General features: G+C 43.8%; 2 protein-coding genes across 2 annotated transcripts in view; both read left to right on the forward strand.

Annotated features, from left to right (window-relative positions):
- Positions 1–26,413, forward strand: part of LOC138786770 (zinc finger protein 84-like) — a 61,368-nt gene that overhangs the window by 2,865 nt on the left and 32,090 nt on the right. The window lies entirely within an intron of this gene.
- Positions 12,408–25,576, forward strand: LOC138786867 (oocyte zinc finger protein XlCOF7.1-like). The gene is made up of 3 exons (XM_069963933.1): positions 12,408–12,579; positions 13,152–13,883; positions 24,396–25,576. The coding sequence occupies exons 1-3, from the start codon at positions 12,423–12,425 to the stop codon at positions 25,337–25,339; spliced, it is 1,833 nt and encodes a 610-aa protein (XP_069820034.1). The 5' UTR covers positions 12,408–12,422; the 3' UTR covers positions 25,340–25,576.

Genomic DNA, 26,413 nt, shown 5'->3' on the forward strand with positions numbered 1-26,413 from the left:
CATGTGTCTGTACAAACGGTTAGAAAACGACTCCATGAGGATGGTATGAGGGCCCAACATCCACAGATGGGGGTTATGCTCACAGCCCAAAACCGTGCAGGACGCTTGGCATTTATCAGAGATCACCAGGAATGGCAGATTCACCGCTGGTGCCCCCTGTGCTCCTCACTGATGAGAGCAGGTTCACACTGAGCACATGTGACAGACGTGACAGAGTCTGGAGACGCCGTAGAGAGCGATCTTCTGCCTGCAACGTCCTTCAGCATGAGCGGTCTGGCAGGGGGTCAGTAATGGTGTGTGTGTGTGGGTGGGGGGGGGCACAGCCCTCCATGTGCTGCCAGAGGTAGCCTGACTGCCATTAGGTACCGAGATGAGACCCTCCGAGCCCTTGTGAGACCATATGCTGGTGCGGTTGGGGTTCCTCCTAATATAGGACAATGCTAGACCTCATGTGGCTGGAGTGTGGCAGCAGTTCCTGAAAGCGGGCCGGTATTCCCAGCTGCCGCTGCCCCCGGCACTACACCTGCAGACCCCCCCCATCTTCTCTCACCAATCAGCATCAGGATTTTCTAGTTTCTGATCATCATATTGATATCTGATCAGTCTTAGGCCGCGTTCCCACATTTACTGTACGTCACCACATGCAGCAGAAGCCAGACCCTCATTTTTTTCATGGTTTTTAACGGCTTAAAACATAAAAACATTTCCACAATGAAGCAATGATTAGAGGCCGCTGCATATTGTCTGAAGGAATTCTCACCACAGGATTGGTAGATTGGTAGGTAATAGCTCCTGGCGTCACATTTACCACCGCCATACCAGACCTGACCAACACCACCAGACCTGACCAATACCACCATACTGTGACTGGATAACACCGCCATACCAGACCTGACCAATACCACCATACTGTGATTGGATAACACCGCCATACCAGACCTGACCAATACCACCATACTGTGACTGGATAACACCACTATACCAGACCTGACCAATACCACCATACTGTGACTGGATAACACCGCCACACCAGACCTGACCAATACCACCACACTGTGACTGGATAACACCGACATACCAGACCTGACCAATACCGCCATACACCCCCCCCCCACACCCCACCCCCATCAAAAAGACACAAGATTTACTGGCAAGTCTGAACAGGAGGTGAGAGACTAAAAATAAAATTTAAAACTAAAAAAACTTTCCTTCCCCCTGCTCCCTGGTGTTGCCCCCGGCACTGGACCACAGGTACCTAGTGGTAAATATGGCCCTGCATGCAAGATTAAGGCATTGGAGAGATCAGAGGAGATAGTCCTATAATATGGGAAAGAAAGGCCATCAGGTCCTGGAGGGACTAGGCCAGCTCGGAGACGCTGATAGGGGAGTATAAAACCTATTGGTGGGGGCAGGGAAGGTCTGCTGGCTGCGCATATGCACGGACGGCGTGCCATCGGTGGAGAGGACGAAGGTGGGCGTTGGGGAGATTGTACTGTGATTAGTAATAGGAGCAGAAGGTCTCAACTGTATCATGAGGACAGGAAAGGAACATAGCAGACAGGCCCGACTGTCTGAGGGGCTCTTGCTTGTTTGACTATTCAAACTTCGTAGTGAATCTTTTCATTTTCCCATAAGATGTGCAGCAACACATTATCTGTGAGGAGAAATCGGAAAGAAAGACTTCTGAGGTTCATTGTTATAAGCAAAACACAACAATCACTGAGCTCAAGGAGATCAGCAAAATATCCAATGGAGAATTTATTCAAGAGTCCCCATTGATGCACTGCCCCCTCGATTTTCATTTTTACAGAGTTATACAATTCCAAAATATAATGCAAATATTTTCTCAAAATTTCCCCCCCCCCCAATTTTTTTTTTAAAATTTTCCAAAATTACCAATATGAATTGCAGTCATTGTAATTTTCCAGTCATCAACTATTCATTTTTGAACAAACTGCCTATGATGACATTATATATTATATTATATTTACAGAAAAAAAAATAAACACTCAAAATGCATGTTTTGTGCAGCGTTTTTAACCTTTTTATTTTCATTAAGAACAAAAGAATTGTCATTTGTGACATTATAAGAATTAGCAGATTATTACAAACTGAAATCAAAAAGTTTTCAAGTCAAAAATGTCTTCTAGGTGATGTTACATTTGCACATAGGAGCCTTGTAGGACAGAAGCTTGTGATCTCTCTCGTCCATTGAATTTGTCAGTTTTTCGTTGGTTTCTGCTTCAATTGTTTTTTAGAGGACAGAATCGCCTCCCAGAGCTGTTGCTTAGATGTGAACTGCCTCCCTCCATCATAGACTGCCTCCCTCCATCATAGACTGCCTCCCTCCACCATAGACTGCCTCCCTCCACCATAGACTGCCTCCCTCCACCATAGACTGCCTCCCTCCATCATAGACTGCCTCCCTCCACCATAGACTGCCTCACTCCCTCCGTCATAGACTGCCTCCCTCCACCATAGACTGCCTCCCTCCATCACAGACTGCCTCCCTCCGTCATAGACTGCCTCCCTCCGTCATAGACACTCCTTTTGATGATGCTCCAGAGGTTCTCAATGGGGTTGAGGTCAGGGGAGCATGGAGGCCACACCATAAGTTTGTCCCTTTTTATGTCCATAGCGTTTGAGAGATGCAGATGTGTTATTTGTAGAGATGAGCGAACCAGGTTCGGGTTCGAGTCCATCCGAACCCGAACGTTCAGTATTTGATTAGCGGCGGCTGCTGAACTTGGATAAAGCTCTAAGGTTGTCTGGAAAACATGGATACAGCCAATGACTATATCCATGATTCCCACATAGCCTTAGGGATTTATCCAAGTTCAGCAGCCCTGGCTAATCAAATGCCGAACGTTCGGGTTTGGATCGACTCCAGCATGCTCCAGGTTCGCTCATCTCTAGTTATTTGCAGCATCAGACATTGGTGCATTATGCATGAAAATCATCACGCTTCTTCTGCTTGAACCATGGCAGCAAGTGCTGTTAGAGAAACTCCACCTACATTATAGAATTCATCTTTACCCCTTCAGGGATCCTAAAGGGGCCGACAATCTCTCTCCCCATGATTCCAGCCCAAAACATTACTCCACCTCCACCTTGTTGGGGCTGTAGCCGTGTTTGCATGGGGTGTCCATCACCCAGCCATCCTCTACTCCATCCATCTGGACCATCGAGCGTTGCACGGCACTCATTGGTCAGTCTTCATGTATTGTTTGGCCACTGGAGCTGTTTCTGCTTGTGTGCAGCGGATAGAGGAGGTGGACAGGATGGCTTACACACAGCTGCAATCCTCTGAAGGACCCTGCATCTTGTTGTTTGGGGGACATTGGAGGCACCAGAAGCTTCAAAAACCTGTCTGCTGCTATGACACGGCATTTCTGCTCTTTTAACCTGACGTAATTGCCTGTTGGAAAGAGTCCGCCATTTTCCCTTATCAGTGTGCACACGTGTGTGCTGGGAAACAGCTACATACTTCCTGATTGTGCGATGATCACCATGAAGTGTCTTGGCCGTGGTGATTGTAGTCAGGCTGTGACCTAAACACTCCACAATTTGTTGCTTCTCAGCAGCCAAAAGATCTTTTTCTTAATTTTGCCTTTAATTGGACACACCTGTCAAACTAATTAGCACAGGTATCTGCAATTGTTATCAGTGATATAAAGAGCCCTGAAACCCATCACCAGCAAGGAGTTTAACTCACAAACAAAAAAATTCTTACCTTATCACTCCTAAACACTTTTTGCATAATAATAATAATGATACATTACACACATACAGCTAAGCTACATGTACATTACACACATACAGCTAAGCTACATGTACATTACACACATATACAGCTCAGCTACATGTACATTACACACATATACAGCTCAGCTACATGTACATTACACACATACAGCTCAGCTACATGTACATTACATATATACAGCTCAGCTACATGTACATTACACACATACAGCTCAGCTACATGTACATTACACACACAGCTCAGCTACATGTACATTACACACATACAGCTCAGCTACATGTACATTACACACATATACAGCTCAGCTACATGTACATTACACATATACAGCTCAGCTACATGTACATTACACATATATACAGCTCAGCTACATGTACATTACACACATACAGCTCAGCTACATGTACATTACACACATACAGCTCAGCTACATGTACATTACACACATACAGCTAAGCTACATGTACATTACACATATACAGCTCAGCTACATGTACATTACACACATATACAGCTCAGCTACATGTACATTACACACATACAGCTCAGCTACATGTACATTACACATATACATCTCAGCTACATGTACATTACACACATATACAGCTCAGCTACATGTACATTACACACACAGCTCAGCTACATGTACATTACACATATACAGCTCAGCTATATGTACATTACACACATATACAGCTCAGCTACATGTACATTACACATATACAGCTCAGCTACATGTACATTACACATATACAGCTCAGCTACATGTACATTACACATATACAGCTCAGCTACATGTACATTACACACATACAGCTCAGCTACATGTACATTACACACATACAGCTCAGCTACATGTACATTACATATATACAGCTCAGCTACATGTACATTACACACATACAGCTCAGCTACATGTACATTACACACATATACAGCTCAGCTACATGTACATTACACATATATACAGCTCAGCTACATGTACATTACACATATACAGCTCAGCTACATGTACATTACACATATACAGCTCAGCTACATGTACATTACACACATACAGCTCAGCTACATGTACATTACACATATATACAGCTCAGCTACATGTACATTACACATATACAGCTCAGCTACATGTACATTACACATATATACAGCTCAGCTACATGTACATTACACACATACAGCTCAGCTACATGTACATTACACATATACAGCTCAGCTACATGTACATTACACACATACAGCTCAGCTACATGTACATTACACACATACAGCTCAGCTACATGTACATTACACATATACATCTCAGCTACATGTACATTACACACATATACAGCTCAGCTACATGTACATTACACACACAGCTCAGCTACATGTACATTACACATATACAGCTCAGCTATATGTACATTACACACATATACAGCTCAGCTACATGTACATTACACATATACAGCTCAGCTACATGTACATTACACATATACAGCTCAGCTACATGTACATTACACATATACAGCTCAGCTACATGTACATTACACACATACAGCTCAGCTACATGTACATTACACACATACAGCTCAGCTACATGTACATTACATATATACAGCTCAGCTACATGTACATTACACACATACAGCTCAGCTACATGTACATTACACACATATACAGCTCAGCTACATGTACATTACACATATATACAGCTCAGCTACATGTACATTACACATATACAGCTCAGCTACATGTACATTACACATATACAGCTCAGCTACATGTACATTACACACATACAGCTCAGCTACATGTACATTACACATATATACAGCTCAGCTACATGTACATTACACATATACAGCTCAGCTACATATACATTACACACATATACAGCTCAGCTACATGTACATTACACACATATACAGCTCAGCTACATGTACATTACATATATACAGCTCAGCTACATGTACATTACATATATACAGCTCAGCTACATGTACATTACACATATATACAGCTCAGCTACATGTACATTACACACATACAGCTCAGCTACATGTACATTACACATATACATCTCAGCTACATGTACATTACACACATATACAGCTCAGCTACATGTACATTACACACACAGCTCAGCTACATGTACATTACACATATACAGCTCAGCTATATGTACATTACACACATATACAGCTCAGCTACATGTACATTACACATATACAGCTCAGCTACATGTACATTACACATATACAGCTCAGCTACATGTACATTACACACATACAGCTCAGCTACATGTACATTACACATATACAGCTCAGCTACATGTACATTACACACATACAGCTCAGCTACATGTACATTACACACATATACAGCTCAGCTACATGTACATTACACATATATACAGCTCAGCTACATGTACATTACACATATACAGCTCAGCTACATGTACATTACACATATATACAGCTCAGCTACATGTACATTACACACATACAGCTCAGCTACATGTACATTACACATATACAGCTCAGCTACATATACATTACACACATATACAGCTCAGCTACATGTACATTACACACATATACAGCTCAGCTACATGTACATTACATATATACAGCTCAGCTACATGTACATTACACATATATACAGCTCAGCTACATGTACATTACATATATACAGCTCAGCTACATGTACATTACACACATATACAGCTCAGCTACATGTACATTACATATATACAGCTCAGCTACATGTACATTACACACATATACAGCTCAGCTACATGTACATTACATATATACAGCTCAGCTACATGTACATTACACATATATACAGCTCAGCTACATGTACATTACACATATACAGCTCAGCTACATATACATTACACACATATACAGCTCAGCTACATGTACATTACACACATACAGCTCAGCTACATGTACATTACACACATACAGCTCAGCTACATGTACATTACACATATACAGCTCAGCTACATGTACATTACACACATATACAGCTCAGCTACATGTACATTACACATATACAGCTCAGCTACATGTACATTACACACATATACAGCTCAGCTACATGTACATTACACACATACAGCTCAGCTACATGTACATTACACACATACAGCTCAGCTACATGTACATTACACACATATACAGCTCAACTACATGTACATTACACATATACAGCTCAGCTACATGTACATTACACATATATAAAGCTCAGCTACATGTACATTACACATACAGCTCAGCTACATGTACATTACACACATACAGCTCAGCTACATGTACATTACACATATATACAGCTCAGCTACATGTACATTACACACATATACAGCTCAGCTACATGTACATTACACACACAGCTCAGCTACATGTACATTACACATATACAGCTCAGCTACATGTACATTACACACATATACAGCTCAGCTACATGTACATTACACATATACAGCTCAGCTACATGTACATTACACATATATAAAGCTCAGCTACATGTACATTACACATACAGCTCAGCTACATGTACATTACACACATACAGCTCAGCTACATGTACATTACACATATATACAGCTCAGCTACATGTACATTACACATATATACAGCTCAGCTACATGTACATTACACACATACAGCTCAGCTACATGTACATTACACATATACAGCTCAGCTACATGTACATTACACACATATACAGCTCAGCTACATGTACATTACACACATACAGCTCAGCTACATGTACATTACACATATACAGCTCAGCTACATGTACATTACACACATATACAGCTCAGCTACATGTACATTACACACATATACAGCTCAGCTACATGTACATTACACACATACAGCTCAGCTACATGTACATTACACACATACAGCTCAGCTACATGTACATTACACACATACAGCTCAGCTACATGTACATTACACACATACAGCTCAGCTACATGTACATTACACACATACAGCTCAGCTACATGTACATTACACATATACAGCTCAGCTACATGTACATTACACACATACAGCTCAGCTACATGTACATTACACACATACAGCTCAGCTACATGTACATTACACACACATACAGCTCAGCTACATGTACATTACACACATACAGCTCAGCTACATGTACATTACACACATACAGCTCAGCTACATGTACATTACACACACATACAGCTCAGCTACATGTACATTACACATATACAGCTCAGCTACATGTACATTACACACATACAGCTCAGCTACATGTACATTACACACATATACAGCTCAGCTACATGTACATTACACACATACAGCTCAGCTACATGTACATTACACATATATACAGCTCAGCTACATGTACATTACACATATACAGCTCAGCTACATGTACATTACACATATACAGCTCAGCTACATGTACATTACACACATACAGCTCAGCTACATGTACATTACACATATACAGCTCAGCTACATGTACATTACACATATACAGCTCAGCTACATGTACATTACACACATACAGCTCAGCTACATGTACATTACACACATACAGCTCAGCTACATGTACATTACACATATATACAGCTCAGCTACATGTACATTACACACATATACAGCTCAGCTACATGTACATTACACATATACAGCTCAGCTACATGTACATTACACACATACAGCTCAGCTACATGTACATTACACACACATACAGCTCAGCTACATGTACATTACACACACATACAGCTCAGCTACATGTACATTACACATATACAGCTCAGCTACATGTACATTACACATATACAGCTCAGCTACATGTACATTACACACAGGGCTCTGCTGCAGGCATATATAACACACACACACACACACACACACAGCTCTGCTCCACACACCTCACACACACACAGCTCTGCTGCACACACATCACTTCAGCTCATCCAGCACAGCAGAGTCCTGCATACACTGAGCAGCAGCCCCTGATCATGTGACTCCTCCTCCATGTGACTGATCACATGACTGTGACATCATGGCAGGTCCTGGAAGCACAGGGGAAGCACACAGCTCCTGTAAGCTTTTTTATTTCTTATTTTATCCTCGAATTCCAGGTCTTTGTGGCTCTGTTGATGTTTATATTGGGATCTGTTGTATTTTTTATCACTTTGGGGAACATACATCTGATTCAGTAGCTTTTCTTATGTTTCTGGTTGATGAGACGGAGAAGATTGCGCCATGAGACTGTAATTGGATGAGAATGGCGGCCATGTGAATTACGGTCTCATAGCGTGTAAGTAGTTATGGATTAAGGGTATGTTCCCACTAAGGAATAGGCGCCAATATTTCAAGCGGAGGCCGTGCAGCAGACTCAGGTTGAAGTCCCACGTGTCCCAAAGACATGTCAATTCTTTAAGCAGAGAGCGATGCACGTGAGCCCTCACATAGAGAGGCAGGTGGAATTCCGCCACAGTTGCTCAGTGTGAACATACCCTTCGAGTTCCCCATTGTTATCTTTTCTTCTTATCCCATCTTTCTCTGCTAGTATGGACTCCCTGGTGGTGACATAGGGCTATTTCAGTTTGCCGACGTAGTGGACCCGCGGACAGGTGCTCTATTGAGCTTTGATAGATTGGTTGACAGATCCCATCTCCCTAGGTCTGAACTAGGGATGGTCCGAACCTGCCGAACGCTCGGCATCAGATTCCCGCTGCCTGCCGCTCCGCACAGCGGGTGGATACAGCGGGAGGACCGCCTGAAAAACTAGGATACAGCCTATAGTTATGTCTGTATCCCAGTTTTCCAGGCGGTCCTCCCGCTGTATCCACCCTCTCCACGGAGCGGTCAGACAGCGGGAATCATTGCCGAGAGTTCGGGTTCGTACCATCCCTAGTCTGAACAATACACGTATACTCGCTGCATCATTATATGCTCTCAGTCATGGGGAGTACCACAGTCTGTAAGCCCACGCTGTTCACGCAGCTATGTAGGGTGGGCATGTCCACCAGGGGGCTCACTTCTGATATATATTATAAGACTCTGAACAGGGGTGTGATGACTTATATGGACACGTGGCTAGACCAGTGTCCCCAGAGGCATGGCAGATTATCTGGGAGAGAACGGTCACCTCTTCAGTCTGTACAGCAGAGTTAAAGAAGCACTCCGGAAATTTCTTTATCTGTCCCCCCGCTACGCGCTGGCACGTATACTCAACAGGTATGATCGTGTCCCGCGGCACAGCTTTGTTCCGATTCTGCAGAACCATTCAAATCCTGCACGCGTTCACGTCACCGCTCTTCGGACCCCTTTTCTGTCTCCATGTTGATTAAAGGCCGAAAGTCACGCTCTCTTATGCATCTCTATGAGAGGGTGTTACTTCCAGCTTTCAATCGACATGGAGACAGAACAGCGGTTTCAGAAACCCCCATGGGATTTGAACGGCGCCACAGGACCGGAACGAAGCTGTGCCTGAGTACATTGATCATCGCTGGTGAGTGTACCGACGGAGGGAAAATTAAAAAGAAATTCTGCAGTGCTTCTTTAAAGTGACTGTACCACCAGGCCCAGGCTGAAGCACTGGAGGCAGCCGACCCACCCCCAGTGGGAAGAAACTCTAGCCCCTCTATGATGTGACTCCATTAGAATCAATGGAACCCTATCATGGAGGTGCGGGGGTTTCCTCCCACTAAGGGTGGGTCGGCCGCCTCCAGTGCTTCAGTCTGGGCCTGGTGGTACAGTCACTTTAAGGCAGGGGACAAGCTTTGGCTCTCCAGGCATGATGGGAGTTGAACAGCTGGAGAGCCAATGTTCCCTACCCTTGAGTTAAAGGGATTATCCAGTGCTACAAAAATATGGCCACTTTCTTTCAGAGACATCACGACACTTGTCTCCAGTTCAGGTGCGGTTTGCAATTAAGCTCCTTTCACTTCAATGGAACTGAGCAGCAATACCCCACCCAAGCTGGAGACGAGAGTGGGGCTGTCTCTGGAAGAAAGTAGCCATGTTTTTGTAGTGCTGGATAACCCTTTTAAGGAGATGAGGTCACAGGAACATCTCACAGCCTCACTTAACAATAGGATTGCCCTTCTTTGCTCCCTGGGATGCCTATTGTTCTAGAATTGGAAATGTCTGTTGAATGTTGGATTGTTAGCGTCTCTTCCCCCTTGTCCTTGTGTGTTCCACAGGGGGCCTGAGTGTTCTGCATTCTGTTGTTGCTCCTAGTTGGGCGGCCTTGTTCACATATCATAACTAGAGATGAGCGAACCGGGTTCGGGTTCGAGTCGATTCGAACCCGAACGTTTGGCATTTGATTAGCTGGGGCTGCTGAAATTGGATAAAGCTCTAAGGTTGTCTGTAAAACGTGGATACAGCCAATTACTATATCCATGATTTCGACATAGCCTTAGGGCTTTATCCAACTTAAGCAGCCACCGCTAATCAAATGCCGAAAGTTCGGGTTCGAATCGACTCGGCTCCAGGTTCACTCATCTCTAATCATAACCTGTTTAGCTGTGTAACTAAGGGCCATTCAGGCTCCTTCTTGTCTGTATGCCTTATTTGTAGTGTAGATTCTGCCATACCTCGTGATTACATTTTCATGTTTACTTTTATATAAAAAATAAAAAAAAGGATAATGAATACCTCTACCCAAAATGGTGTTTTTTGTGTGCGCAATAACATTATCATCTTTTATTTAGGATTTTCTGCTGATATTTTTTTGAATGACTGATCAACAATGAAGCGAGACAGAAACAAGATGGTGGAAAGGATAATAACCCTCACCCTACACATACTCTTCCTGCTTACTGGAGAGGTGAGGGATTCTGGGAGTGATGTCATCATGACATCATTCTTATCTATGGAATAACAGATGGATGGGACTGGAGAGGTGAGGGATTCTGGGAGTGATGTCATCATGACATCATTCTTATCTATGGAATAACAGATGGATAGGACTGGGGAGGTGAGGGATTCTGGGAATGGATGGAGTGATAGTAATGTGTCTCTCCATACACAGGATTACACAGTAGTGAAGAAGTCCTCTAGTGGGCGCTGTGGGGCCCCTGGGGGTGAAGGATGGGGAAGAACCCTGAGCCCAATCCCGGGGCCCCTGATACATGAGGAAATGGAGGAAGAGAAGATCCTAGAAGTCACCAACAAGATGGTGGAGCTGCTGAGTGGAGAGGTGAGACTGTGGCTGCTGGGAATGCTGGGACATTATACAGTAACACCACTGGAGGGGTGGGGGGATGACTGTGTGACCATTGTGTGTGTCAGGTTCCTATAAGGTGTCAGGACGTGGCGGTCTATTTCTCCATGGAGGAGTGGGAGTATGTAGAAGGACACAAGGATCAGTACAAGGATGTGATGCTGGAGGATCAGCAGCCCCTCCCATCAGCAGGTAATAGACAGGACTATATACACACCTCCTCTCTGTATTATCTGGATGGAAAGAATGAATTCAGTCTCTGTATGTGTTCCCTCCAGTCAGATCCAGTAAGAGAACAGCACCAGAGAGATGTCCCCGTCCTCTTCTCCCACAGGATCAGGATCAGGTAGATGGAGATGTTCCCTATGATCTGTACATCCCACCTGACTTCTCCTCCTGTCTGATGACTTTTACAATATTTCTCTCACATCTTATGAATCAGGAGGAAGATGGGAACAATATTAATGCTCCAGAGACAGATGTGAGCAGTGATGAGCAGTATAAGGAGGACATCACTACAGCTGTCCCTGCCTTTCTACCATCTCGACCCAAGGCAGTCAGCGACAACTGGGTGACGTTCCCTTTACTAGGTAAGTGAAACATAATAAAGAATAGTCAGGTAGATAAAGGTCAAACTGGAGATAGCAGTACAAGGACGGTATAAGAACAGTAAGCAAAAACGGAGGTCAGAAGGAAGGGTAAAGAGTTCAGAATTCTAAGCAATCCAACAACTTTAAAGGGTCACTGTTTTTGGAAAAAACCTTTGACATGTCATAGAGATATGCCAAAAGTTTTTATCGCCTGGGTCTGAGTGCTCACACCTGTACCGATTGGGAGAACGAGCTCATAAAGTAAAGGCCTTATTACACGGGACGATTATTGTGTGTAAAATCGGTAAATCGTTCGAATTTAGGCTATAATCGTTCTGTTTAATTGCAAAGATAGAAAATCGTTCATGTGTCGCTGATTTAGACCTGACCCTAAAATCATTGTTAATCGTTTGCTGTAATTCTGCATTCGTTCACTAATCGCTCGGTGTAATTGCACATCAATCCTTCTTTTGATGGAGTAAACGATTGTAATAACAATCGTAACTAACATATCTATCTTATCAAGATTATTAGATTTAAAAACATAAAATAAAGTTTTTCTCTATTGGCAGCTGAGTGTACCCGGAGATCAGAGGGACATCAGATATCTCCAGATATTACAGCAGATGGTCAGATCACACAAGATACATATGAAGAACCTTCTATTACTCCAGATATACCCCCAGACCCTCACAGCAAAGATCTGGCATCAGTGAGAAAGCTTCTATCTTCTGACACATTACAGTCTGTAAAACAAAATAAAGGTCACAGAAGGATTGTTGAACGTCACAAAACTCAGAAAGGAGAGAAGCCCTATTCATGTTCAGAATGTGAGAAATCTTTTAGCGTTAAATCACACTTTGTCGATCATCAAAGAACTCACACAGGAGAGAAGCCATTTAAGTGTTCAGAATGTGGTAAATGTTTTACTGGGAAATCAGATCTTGCTAAACACCAGAGATTTCATACAGGAGAGAAGCCATTTTCATGTTCGGAATGTGGAAAATGTTTTACTCTAAAATCAGATCTGGTTAGACATCAGAGAACTCATACAGGGGAAAAGCCATTTTCATGTTCAGAATGTGGAAAAAGTTGTTCTCAGAAATCAGACCTTGTTAAGCATCAAAGAATTCACACAGGGGAGAAGCCATTTTCATGTTTGGAATGCGGGAAATGTTATACTGTTAAATCACATCTTGTGGAGCATCAAAGAATTCACACAGGAGCAAAGCCATTTTCATGCTCAGAATGCGGGAAATGTTTCAGTCGGAGATCTAATCTTGTTGTACATCAGAGGAGTCACACAGGCGGGAAGCTGATTCCATGTCCAGAATGTGGGAAATGTTTTAACCACAAATCACATCTTCTAAACATGAAAGAAGTCACACAGGAAAGTACTCATTTTCTCGTGTTTTAACAGAAAAAAGTATGTAAAAAGACAAATAGAATCCCGACGACACAGCTGTACAATATATCATCAGTAGAGATGAGTGCAACTTGAGCATGTCTGAGTTGGATTGCTGAACATGTCAATGCCGGGGGCTGACGAAGTTGGATGCCGCCAAATAAATATAACTAAGGCCCCAAAACTTGCTATTAACTTATTTTAAACAAAGTTTTTAAATTTTTTTCTGTGTATTTGGGCCTATGTTTTTTTTTTATCCTTTCAATGTTAAAGGGGTTCTCCAACGCTACAAAACCACAGCCACTTTCTTCCAGAGACAGCACCACTCTTGTCTCTAGGTCAGGTATGGTTTGCATTTAAAGAGGATGTACCACCAGGTACATCCTTTTTAAGCTGAACCGACAGATCGAACCGTTCTATGCATCAGAAACGGACGGTGCTCAAGCACTGGAGGTCGGCCGGCCCCCAGTGGGAGGGAATTCCCTTCCCTGTATGACGCAGCTCCCTTAGAATGAGTGGAGCCGCGTCATAGAGGGGAGGGAATTCCCTCCCATTGGGGGGGCCTGGCCGGCCTCCAGTGCTTAAGCACTGGCCGGTTCCGGTGCATCGAACGGCACTGGAACTGCCGAAAAACGCACCGGCTTCCCCGTGACAGCGCCGTTCGATCCGTGGGTTCAGCTTAGAGGATGTACCTAGTGGTACATCCTCTTTATGCTCCATTCTTTTCAATAGAACTGACAATAGACAAGAGCGGTGCTGTCCCTGGAAGAAAGTGGACATGTTTTTGGAGTGCTATAGTACTCCTTTAACCCCTTAAGGTCAAAGCAAATTTTTGTTTTTGCTCTTTTTTTCTTTTTCCACTTTATGTTTAAAAGGCCATAGCACTTCATAGCACTTGTATTTTTTCATCTTGAGACCCATATGAGTCCTTATTTTTTGCGACACCAATTGTACTTTGCATTGACAGACTTTATTTTCCCCTAAAATATGCAGCAAAACCGGAAAAAAATTGAAATTGAAACAAAAAGGAATTTGTTTTCATTACAGTGAGTTTCACGTTTACGTCGTTCACCCTGAAATTTTAAAAATGAAAACCTTTTTAAAAAAACTAAGTGTTTAAAATGTCTCTAGTCCTTATAACGCTTTTATCCTTTGGTCTATGGGGCTGTGTGAGGTGTCATTTTTTTGCGCCATGATCTGTTCTTTCTATCGGTACCTTGATTGCGTATATGCAACTTTTTGATCAATTTTTATTAAATTGTTTCTGGATTTGATGCGACCAAAAATGCACAATTTTGCACTTTGACATTTTTTGCGCTTACGCCCTTTACCGTGCAACATCAGGAATGTGATTAATTAATAGTTTGGGCGATTATGCACACAGCGATATTAAACATGTTTATTTATTTATTTATAAAATGGGAAAAGGGGGGTGATTTGGACTTTTATTAGGGGAGGGGATTTTTTTATTAATAAAAAAAATGTTTACTTTTATTTTTTACTTTAACTAGAAGTCCCCTTGGGGTTAGGGTTAATCCCCCTGGGGGACTTCTATATACACAGCACTGATCATTGAGATCAGTGATTTATTGCTGTGGCCTGCTGCAGACCAGAGCAATATATTGCCAAGCCAAAATCAGCGTCATTGCGACGCTGAGGCCCGGTCAGAAGAACGGATCTCCCTCCTGGGATCGCATCACGGAGGAGAGATCAGTCCCCTTAGAAATGTGGCATGCGGAGCACAGTATTTAAATGTAGCTGTCAGGTTTGACAGCTGCATTTAGATGCTTACTTAGCCAGCGTGGCGATGGGACCTGTGACGTCTAATGAAGGCAGATACCAGCTGGGAGCGGCGCTGTTCAGAGCTGGGGCCTGGTGGGACCCTGCTCTGAACTCCCCTTACGCCGCCATGACGTACCAGATACGACATGGGGCGCGAAGGGGTTAGAGAGAGCTTGTTGGCGTTTTTATATATTGAGGTGGAGATTAGCAGGCTCATTCACTCTTCACTGGGAATTGTGGGAAATATACGTGAAGCAGTCTCCATGTCTTTGACTCTCCTCGTTCGGGACAAATATCAACGCTTTCCTCTAATGTCTATAGACTTGAGACAACTTGGAGCAGGCTCAGGTTCGTCCGAACGTGCGCCTATGATTAGCAGCGGCTAATAGGCTGTAGCTGTATCTATGTTTTCCAGGACTCCCTAAAGCGACATTAAACTTCAGCAGCCGCTGCTAATCATAGGCCGCATGTTCGGACGAACCCGAGCAAGTTGCTCCAAGTTGGCTGTACTCTACAGTAGACCTCACAGCTCGCACCCTGCTCCTTACTGACCAGACGCAATGGGGGAGACTTATCAAACATGGTGTATAGGGAAACTGGCTCAGTCGCCCCTAGCAACCAATCAGATTCCACTTCTCATTCCTCACAGACTCTTTGGAAAATGTGTGTATATAGCGGACCCTTCTCTGTGTGTGTGTATATAGCGGACCCTTCTGTGTGTGTGTGTGTGTGTATATAGCGGACCCTTCTGTGTGTGTGTGTGTATATAGCGGACCCTTCTGTGTGTGTGTGTGTATATAGCGGACCCTTCTGTGTGTGTATATATATAGCGGACCCTTCTGTGTGTGTGTATATATATATATATATATATATATATATCGGACCCTTCTCTGTGTGTGTGTGTGTATATATAGCGGACCCTTCTCTCTGTGTGTATATAGCGGACCCTTCTCTCTGTGTGTATATATAGCGTACCCTTCTGTGTGTGTGTGTGTGTGTGTGTGTATATAGCGGACCCTTCTGTGTGTGTGTGTGTATATATAGCGGACCCTTCTCTGTGTGTGTGTGTGTGTGTATAGCGTACCCTTCTCTGTGTGTATATAGCATACCCTTCTGTGTGTGTGTGTATATATATATATATATATATATATATATATATATACACATATACAGTATATTTATCGGACCCTTCTCTCTGTGTGTGTATATAGCGGACCCTTGTGTGTGTGTGTGTGTGTGTGTGTGTGTGTGTGTATATATATATATATATATATATATATATATATATATATATATATATATATTATATATATGTATATAGCAGACCCTTCTCTGTGTGTGTATATAGCAGACCCTTCTCTGTGTGTGTATATAGCAGACCCTTCTGTGTGTGTGTGTATATAGCGGACCCTTCTGTGTGTGTGTATATAGCGGACTCTTCTCTCTGTGAGTATATAGCGGACCCTTCTCTCTGTGTATATATAGCGGACCCTTCTGTGTGTGTGTGTGTGTATATAGTGGACACCTCTCTGTTTGTGTGTGTGTATAGCGGACATCTCTGTGTGTGTGTGTGTGTGTGTGTATATATATATATCTATATATCGGACCCTTCTCTGTGTGTGTATATAGCGGACTCTTCTCTGTGTGTGTGTGTGTATATATATATATATATATATATATATCGGACCCTTCTCTGTGTGTGTATATAGCGGACCCTTCTCTCTGTGTGTATATATAGCGGACCCTTCTCTCTGTGTGTATATAGCGGACCCTTCTCTCTGTGTGTATATATAGCGGACCCTTCTCTCTGTGTGTATATATAGCGGACCCTTCTCTCTGTGTGTATATATAGCGGACCCTTCTCTCTGTGTGTATATAGCGGACCCTTCTCTCTGTGTGTATATATAGCGGACACCTCTCTGTGTGTGTATATAGCGGACCCTTCTCTGTGTGTGTATATAGCGGACCCTTCTCTCTGTGTGTATATAGCGGACCCTTCTCTCTGTGTGTATATATAGCGGACCCTTCTCTCTGTGTGTATATATAGCGGACCCTTCTCTCTGTGTGTATATATAGCGGACCCTTCTCTCTGTGTGTGTATATAGCGGACCCTTCTCTCTGTGTGTATATAGCGGACCCTTCTGTGTGTGTGTGTGTATATAGCGGACCCTTCTGCGTGTGTATATATATATAGCGGACCCTTCTCTCTGTGTGTATATATAGCGGACCCTTCTCTCTGTGTGTATATATAGCGGACCCTTCTCTCTGTGTGTATATATAGCGGACCCTTCTCTCTGTGTGTATATAACGGACCCTTCTCTCTGTGTGTATATATAGCGGACACCTCTCTGTGTGTGTATATAGCGGACCCTTCTCTGTGTGTGTATATAGCGGACCCTTCTCTCTGTGTGTATATATAGCGGACCCTTCTCTCTGTGTGTATATATAGCGGACCCTTCTCTCTGTGTGTATATATAGCGGACCCTTCTCTCTGTGTGTATATATAGCGGACCCTTCTCTCTGTGTGTATATATAGCGGACCCTTCTCTCTGTGTGTATATATAGCGGACCCTTCTCTGTGTGTGTATATAGCGGACCCTTCTCTCTGTGTGTATATATAGCGGACCCTTCTCTCTGTGTGTGTATATAGCGGACACCTCTCTGTGTGTATATATAGCGGACCCTTCTCTGTGTGTGTGTGTGTGTGTGTGTGTATATATATATATATATATATATATATATATATATATATATATCTCGGATCCTTCTCTGTGTGTGTGTGTGTGTGTGTGTGTGTATATATATATATATATATATATATATATATATATATATATATATATATATATATATATATATATATCGGACCCTTCTCTCTGTGTGTATATATAGCGGACCCTTCTCTCTGTGTGTGTATATAGCGGACCCTTCTCTCTGTGTGTATATAGCGGACCCTTCTGTGTGTGTGTGTGTATATAGCGGACCCTTCTGTGTGTGTATATATATATAGCGGACCCTTCTCTCTGTGTGTATATATAGCGGACCCTTCTCTCTGTGTGTATATATAGCGGACCCTTCTCTCTGTGTGTGTATATAGCGGACCCTTCTCTGTGTGTGTGTGTGTGTGTATATATATATATATATATATATATATATATCGGACCCTTCTCTGTGTGTGTATATATCGGACCCTTCTCTGTGTGTGTATATATCGGACCCTTCTCTGTGTGTGTATATAGCGGACCCTTCTCTGTGTGTGTATATATCGGACCCTTCTCTGTGTGTGTATATATCGGACCCTTCTCTGTGTGTATATATAGTGGGCTCTTCTCTCTGTGTGTATATAGCGGACCCTTATCTGTGTGTATATAGCGGACAGCTATATATACAGCTCAGCTACATGTACATTACACACAGGGCTCTGCTGCAGGCATATATAACACACACACAGCTCTGCTGCATACACATCACTTCAGCTCATCCAGCACAGCAGAGTCCTGCATACACTGAGCAGCAGCCCCTGATCATGTGACTCCTCCTCCATGTGACTGATCACATGACTGTGACATCATGGCAGGTCCTGGAAACACCGGAAGCACACGGAACGGAAGGAGCTGGGGGACAGCAGAACTATTAACCCCTTCTGGACTCAATACTTTGAAGTCTCTGATAAGTTGTGTAGACATTGACAGATCTTGAGGGACATTAAACATTTGTATGAACTTTTTTGTTACATTTTTATACAGTATTCAAGTGTTACTGACCGTGCTGCATCCTGAGGTATATATATATGTGATATTACATTGTCTCCTCCTCTTCCCTCCAGGATCCTCTGCTGATATCTTCTATATAAGAGACCGACCCATCAACCATGGAGAGAGACAGAGACAAGATGGCCGACAGGATAATAACCCTCACCCTACACATACTCTTCCTGCTTACTGGGGAGGTGAGGGATTCTGGGAGTGATGTCATCATGACATCATTCTTATCTATGGAATAACAGATGGATAGGACTGGAGAGGTGAGGGATTCTGGGAGTGATGTCATCATGACATCATTCTTATCTATGGAATAACAGATGGATAGGACTGGAGAGGTGAGGGATTCTGGGAGTGATGTCATCATGACATCATTCTTATCTATGGAATAACAGATGGATAGGACTGGAGAGGTGAGGGATTCTGGGAGTGATGTCATCATGACATCATTCTTATCTATGGAATAACAGATGGATAGGACTGGGGAGGTGAGGGATTCTGGGAGTGATGTCATCATGACATCATTCTTATCTATGGAATAACAGATGGATAGGACTGGAGAGGTGAGGGATTCTGGGAGTGATGTCATCATGACATCATTCTTATCTATGGAATAACAGATGGATAGGACTGGAGAGGTGAGGGATTCTGGGAGTGATGTCATCATGACATCATTCTTATCTATGGAATAACAGATGGATAGGACTGGAGAGGTGAGGGATTCTGGGAGTGATGTCATCATGACATCATTCTTATCTATGGAATAACAGATGGATAGGACTGGGGAGGTGAGAGATTCTGGGAGTGATGTCATCATGACATCATTCTTATCTATGGAATAACAGATGGATAGGACTGGAGAGGTGAGGGATTCTGGGAGTGATGTCATCATGACATCATTCTTATCTATGGAATAACAGATGGATAGGACTGGAGAGGTGAGGGATTCTGGGAGTGATGTCATCATGACATCATTCTTATCTATGGAATAACAGATGGATAGGACTGGAGAGGTGAGGGATTCTGGGAATGGATGGAGTGATAGTAATGTGTCTCTCCATACACAGGATTACACAGTAGTGAAGAAGTCCTCTAGTGGGCGCTGTGGGGCCCCTGGGTGTGAAGGATGGGGAAGAACCCTGAGCCCAATCCCGGGGCCCCTGATACATGAGGAAATGGAGGAAGAGAAGATCCTAGAAGTCACCAACAAGATGGTGGAGCTGCTGAGTGGAGAGGTGAGACTGTGGCTGCTGGGAATGCTGGGACATTATACAGTAACACCACTGGAGGGGTGGGGGGGATGACTGTGTGATCATTGTGTGTGTCAGGTTCCTATAAGGTGTCAGGACGTGGCGGTCTATTTCTCCATGGAGGAGTGGGAGTATGTAGAAGGACACAAGGATCAGTACAAGGATGTGATGCTGGAGGATCAGCAGCCCCTCCCATCAGCAGGTAATAGACAGGACTATATACACACCTCCTCTCTGTATTATCTGGATGGAAAGAATGAATTCAGTCTCTGTATGTGTTCCCTCCAGTCAGATCCAGTAAGAGAACAGCACCAGAGAGATGTCCCCGTCCTCTTCTCCCACAGGATCAGGATCAGGTAGATGGAGATGTTCCCTATGATCTGTACATCCCACCTGACTTCTCCTCCTGTCTGATGACTTGTACAATATTTCTCTCACATCTTATGAATCAGGGGGAAGATCTGGATTATATTGATGCTACAGACATAATAGTTAAAGAAGAGACAGATGTGAGCAGCGATGAGCAGTATAAGGAGAACATCACTATAGGAATGAATCTGAATTTTATTAATGCTATAGACATAAGAGTAAAAAAAGAAGAGACAGATGACAGCAGTGATGAGCAGTATAAGGAGGACATCACTACAGGTAACCGCTCAGGTGAGTAGTGACCACTAAATGCTGAGAACTAGTGGTGGATTCCAGACTTATACTTTCTTGCTGTATTATCTCCCTGCTTCAGTTCTGTCATGAATTGCACAAATCACAGCAAAACGGCAGCCAGAAGACCATTCAGTGATGTTAGTGTAAATTGTGAAGGACCTTCTCATGTGACTATGATGTCAGCACAGGTCCTGTAGAGTCTGCACTATACAGCGGGAAGAGACAGGGAGGACAATCAGTGGTGAGAGGGGGGACATAATATCACATTCACTCTTCTTGTCCTGTGAATATGATGTCACAGGATTTGTCATCAGGTGGGTGGGGCAGGACTCTTTCCTATGGTCTGGCAGGGATTCTACATAGATTTTAGCCCCCATCCCTGAAGGCAGCGCTGACATCAGGGCCCATTATGTGACAGGTGACATTGTACATTGTCACCAGTCACAGTACATTGCTGCAGAATCAGTGGCTGCTACATAATAAGGGAATTATTAATATTACTATTGTGATCGAGGTCACCTGACTTGACTATTTACTGCTAAGGGAAAGATGCAAAAGAGTCCTGGGTCATTTAAGCCCCGCCCCCAGGACCACTTATACTCCACCCACCACATGCTGACCCCACCCCTTTTCAGGTCTATTGACAACTTTAGTCTGAGGTCTGTACTGCTCGCTGTACAGGCGGCTCAATGCAGTCTACCATCTACAGTGTCTATGAATGTACGATAACTAGAGGGACACATAGGCCAGAGCCTCCATGGTACGGACAGAGCATCCACTGCCAAGGAACTGTCTTCTCAGTAGAAGTACGGCCGATATTCATTTGTTCTAATGGAGTCTTTAGAACGTAGGACAAAACCTTCTAAGGAGTCCAAGGATCTTGTACTGACGTTTCTTCGGAGGGTGGGTGTACACGTAACGGATCCTCAGCGGATTTCATGATGGGAGTTCGCAACAGATCCTTTTGTCACTTTCAATGAGATTACTTACTCGCAACGGGATTGGCTCATGGGTTCCACGCGTCTGGACATCCGGCTCAGCCAATCAGTGGCTGCGGCAGGGCAGGACGTCCAGACGCCGGGAATCAATTCCGTTGCGACGAATGTTATCTCGCTGAAAGTGACAGGGAAGGATCCGCTGCAAACTCGCATTGTTAAATCCGCTGCGGATTAGTTACTTGTAAACCCAGCCTTAGGGTGCCTTCACACCTGATCCGCAGCGGGTGTCACGCTGCGGATTGGCAGCGAGAACCGCTGTGGATCCAGTACCATTCACCCCTATGATAGCACATACTCGCAGCTTAACCCCCCGGTGTCCGCAGCCCCGCAGCCGCATCCCCCCCATCCCCGGCCGCATCCTGCAGCCCGCCGCCGCCTGCATCAGTCCATCCCCGCCCGCATCCCCCCATCCCCGGCCGCATCCTGCAGCCCGCCGCCGAAAGCATACAGTACCTGCTCGGCGGCACGGCTGCAGTAAGGCTGCCGGCTCCGGTCCCGCTCAGAGCCGGGAGCCTTACTGCCGCGCCGCAGAGCAGGTAATGTATGCTCTTGGCGCGGGCTACAGGATGCGGCCGGGAATGGGGGGATGCGGGCTGCTGGATGCGTCCGGGGATGGGGGATGCGGCGGCGGGGCTGCGGACAGTGCGGGGGGGGGGGGGGGGTTGGGTAAAAGCGCATATTCACAACAGGATGTCAATCCCGCTGCGAGTATGTGCTATCATAGGGGTGAATGGTACTGGATCTGCAGCGGTTCTTGCTGCGGATCCAGTAGGTGGGAAGGCACCCTAAATGAGTTTCCTAGCCCAGAAGGAATCGAGAACTTTCCGTCCTTCAATTGTCTCCATTTTAGGGTACGTGCACACTACGGAATGGCGATTGAAAACCCGCTCGCAGGTTTTCTGTCGCCATTCGGTAGTGTGCACGTATTCTTAGGGTCCTATTCAACGGGCCAACCAGGGCCCGATCAACCATGTAAACGAGCACCAATCTAGTAGATCAGCGCTCGTTTACTGGGCCTATTTCACGGCCTGATAATCGTTTAGCAAGGGCTGCAGGGACATCGTTACCGATGTGCTTGCAGCCCTTGTTTCATACTTTACCTCACCAGGCTTCAGGTCTTCTCCTGCGCTCCCTTTCCGGGTCCCTTGCGCAGCAGCAGCTTCGGACAGACCGCCAAGCCAGTCACTGGCCACGCCTGTCAGCTCAGACAGGCCGCTCTGAAGCTGCTGCTGCGCGCGGGAGTGGGAGAAGGAGCGCAGGAGAAGACCTGCAGCATGGATAGGTAAAGTATGATGTTTTTAAATCGTCGGTCGCCCGCTGTGTATTACACGATTTTAGGTTTAAACCTAAATGAACGTTTAGCCGATGACACGATCAGCAGCTGATCGTTCTCTCTATTCCACGGAGCGATAATCGGCCGTGGAATAGGCCCCTTTGTGAGTAAACAGCTCAAGGTACTAGGAAACGCTTCTTGTCTCACGCCGCTTACACCCTAGAGCCGTCACACCTGTGGATGGGAACATGCACGCTCCGACCAGGTGATGATGCTGATAGGATGATGAGAATGTTCCATGGTGTCGTATACTGGTAAACGGATCACTTATAACATTACAGTCAAGATTGTTACACAAAAAAGTTAAATATATTAACTTTTTTAATGTTATATTAAGCAAAATTCATAAGATGTGATTCTTCTTGGCAGCTGAGTGTACCCGGAGATCAGAGGGACATCAGATATCTTCAGATATTACAGCAGATGGGCAGATCACACAAGATACATATGAAGAACATTCTATTACCCCAGATATACCCACGACCTCTCACAGCAAAGATCTGGCATCTCATCCTTACATACCAGTCCCATCTACTTATTCATCACAGCTTGTTAAGCAGAATAAAAGTTACATAACTGGTGCTCAACATGAAAGACCTCATAAAGGGAAGAAGCCATTTTCATGTTCAGAAAAGACATTTCAATGCAGAGAATGTGGAAAATGTTTTTCCGTTAAGTCGACCCTCGTTCAACATCTGAGAATTCACACAGGGATAAAGCCATTTTCATGTTCAGAATGTGGCAAATGTTTTCTTAAGAAATCTGATCTTGCGGAACATCAGAGAATTCACACTGGGGAAAAGCCATTTTCATGCTCAGAATGTGGGAAACGTTTTATTCGGAAATCATGTCTTGTTGGACATCAGAGAATTCACACAGGGGAGAAGCCATTTTCATGCTCAGAATGTGGTAAATGTTTTTACACTAAATCAAGCCTTGTTAAACATCATAAAATACACACAGGGATAATGACATTTTCATGCCAAGAATGTGGGAGGTGTTTTAGTCAGGAAAAACGTCTTGTTGGACATCAGAGAATTCACACAGGGGAGAAGCCATTTTCATGCTCAGAATGTGGAAAATGTCATATTGATAAATCTGATCTTCTTAAACATCAGAGAACTCACACGAGCGAAAAGCCATTTTCATGCTCAGAATGTGGGAAATGTTTCAAAGAAAAATCTAAAGTTCTTGAACATCAGAGAACTCACTCAGGGGAAAAGCCCTTTTCGTGCTCAGAATGTGGGAAATGGTTTGCTCACAAATCCACTCTTACTAAACATCTAATAACTCACCTAGAGAACAATCCATTTCCATGTTCAGAATGTGGGAAAAGTTTTGCTTACAAATCAAATCTTAACAAACATCTAAAAATTCACCTAGCGGAGAAGCCATTTTCATGCTCAGAGTGTGGGAAATGTTTTATTCAGAAGTCAGATCTTGTTAAACATCAGAGAATTCACACAGGGGTGAAGCCATATTCTTGCTCAGAATGTGGAAAATGTTTTATCCAGAAGTCAAATCTTCTTGGACATCAGAAGACTCACAGAGGAAAAACATTTTTATGATTAGATTAGATGTTAAGAGATGAGCAAAACTCGAGCATGCTTGGGTGTGTCCGAGCTGAAGCGTTTGGTGTTTGATTACAAGTGACTAAAGAAGTTGGATGCAAGGGAAAATAAGGGATACAGCCATATGCCATAGACTGTGGGAAATGTTGTGGTGGGAAAATGTATTTTGTGAAAAAAAAAAAAATTATTTAATCTGTTTACGATTCATTGATGAATAAAGTTTTTAACGCATAATGAGAGATAAGGAATCTTTATTAAAAATGTCATTTATTCAGCAAAGGGAATGAAAGAAAACTTTTCATGAAAAATGCTGCAAAAAATGGACATAAGTGTTGAGCAGACTCGAAGCTGTACCCCATCAATATCAATTGGGACCCAAATTTTTCTAAAATCAGATCATTTTTATTAAAGATTTATTAATTTATTTATTTTTTTTAAACCGAAGTTTCCCCCTTTATTTTTTTTTTGGCACACATGAAAAAAACATGTACATATAAAAGAATAAAAAGTATCATACAAGCAGTCAACACTTAAGGGTCCATTTACACAGAATGATTATCTGCCAAAGATTTGAAGTCAAAGCCAGAAACAGACTATAAACAGAGATCAGGCGATGACACTCCTTTGCCTTTCCAATGGGAGGTACTCAAGTGCGTGCTCAGAGGGGTACTAATAAGCCTTAACAGAGACAATGCCGCTACTATTCAGCGATTGGTAGCTAAAATTCAGAAAGGGGAGGTTAACCACAAAAGATCTCGCGACCCCACTGTGCTAGCTTCCCTTACAGCGGACAGGTGCAAGCTCCTCCAGCTGTTGGACACAAAACATGCCCGTTTCAGGGAACGTAAACGTTCATTAAAAGCGCTGGGGGAGAGACTCGCCTGCTGAAATTGTGAAAGAATTCCAAGACTATTACCACTCCTTGTATAATCTGAAGGGCCCCCTAGCTGACATGGATGCCCAGGCTTTTCAGGGCAAAGTAGAGGCTTATGTCGCAGCCACAGGCCTTCCGACACTTCCTTCGGAGGTGGCGGGTGACTTGGATGCCCCATGATAATGAATTGGCGGCAG

This window comes from Dendropsophus ebraccatus, chromosome 3, assembly GCF_027789765.1.
Source record: "Dendropsophus ebraccatus isolate aDenEbr1 chromosome 3, aDenEbr1.pat, whole genome shotgun sequence".
Taxonomy (NCBI): Eukaryota; Metazoa; Chordata; class Amphibia; order Anura; family Hylidae; genus Dendropsophus; species Dendropsophus ebraccatus.

Coding starts and splice junctions, on each gene's coding strand:
- LOC138786867 (XM_069963933.1), top strand. CDS start 12,423: ATGAATCAGGAGGAAGATGGGAACAATATTAATGCTCCAGAGACAGAT. Junction 12,580..13,151: donor GGTGACGTTCCCTTTACTAG/GTAAGTGAAACA, acceptor CTCTATTGGCAG/CTGAGTGTACCCGGAGATCA. Junction 13,884..24,395: donor TGTACATCAGAGGAGTCACA/CAGGCGGGAAGC, acceptor AGCCATTTTCAT/GTTCAGAAAAGACATTTCAA.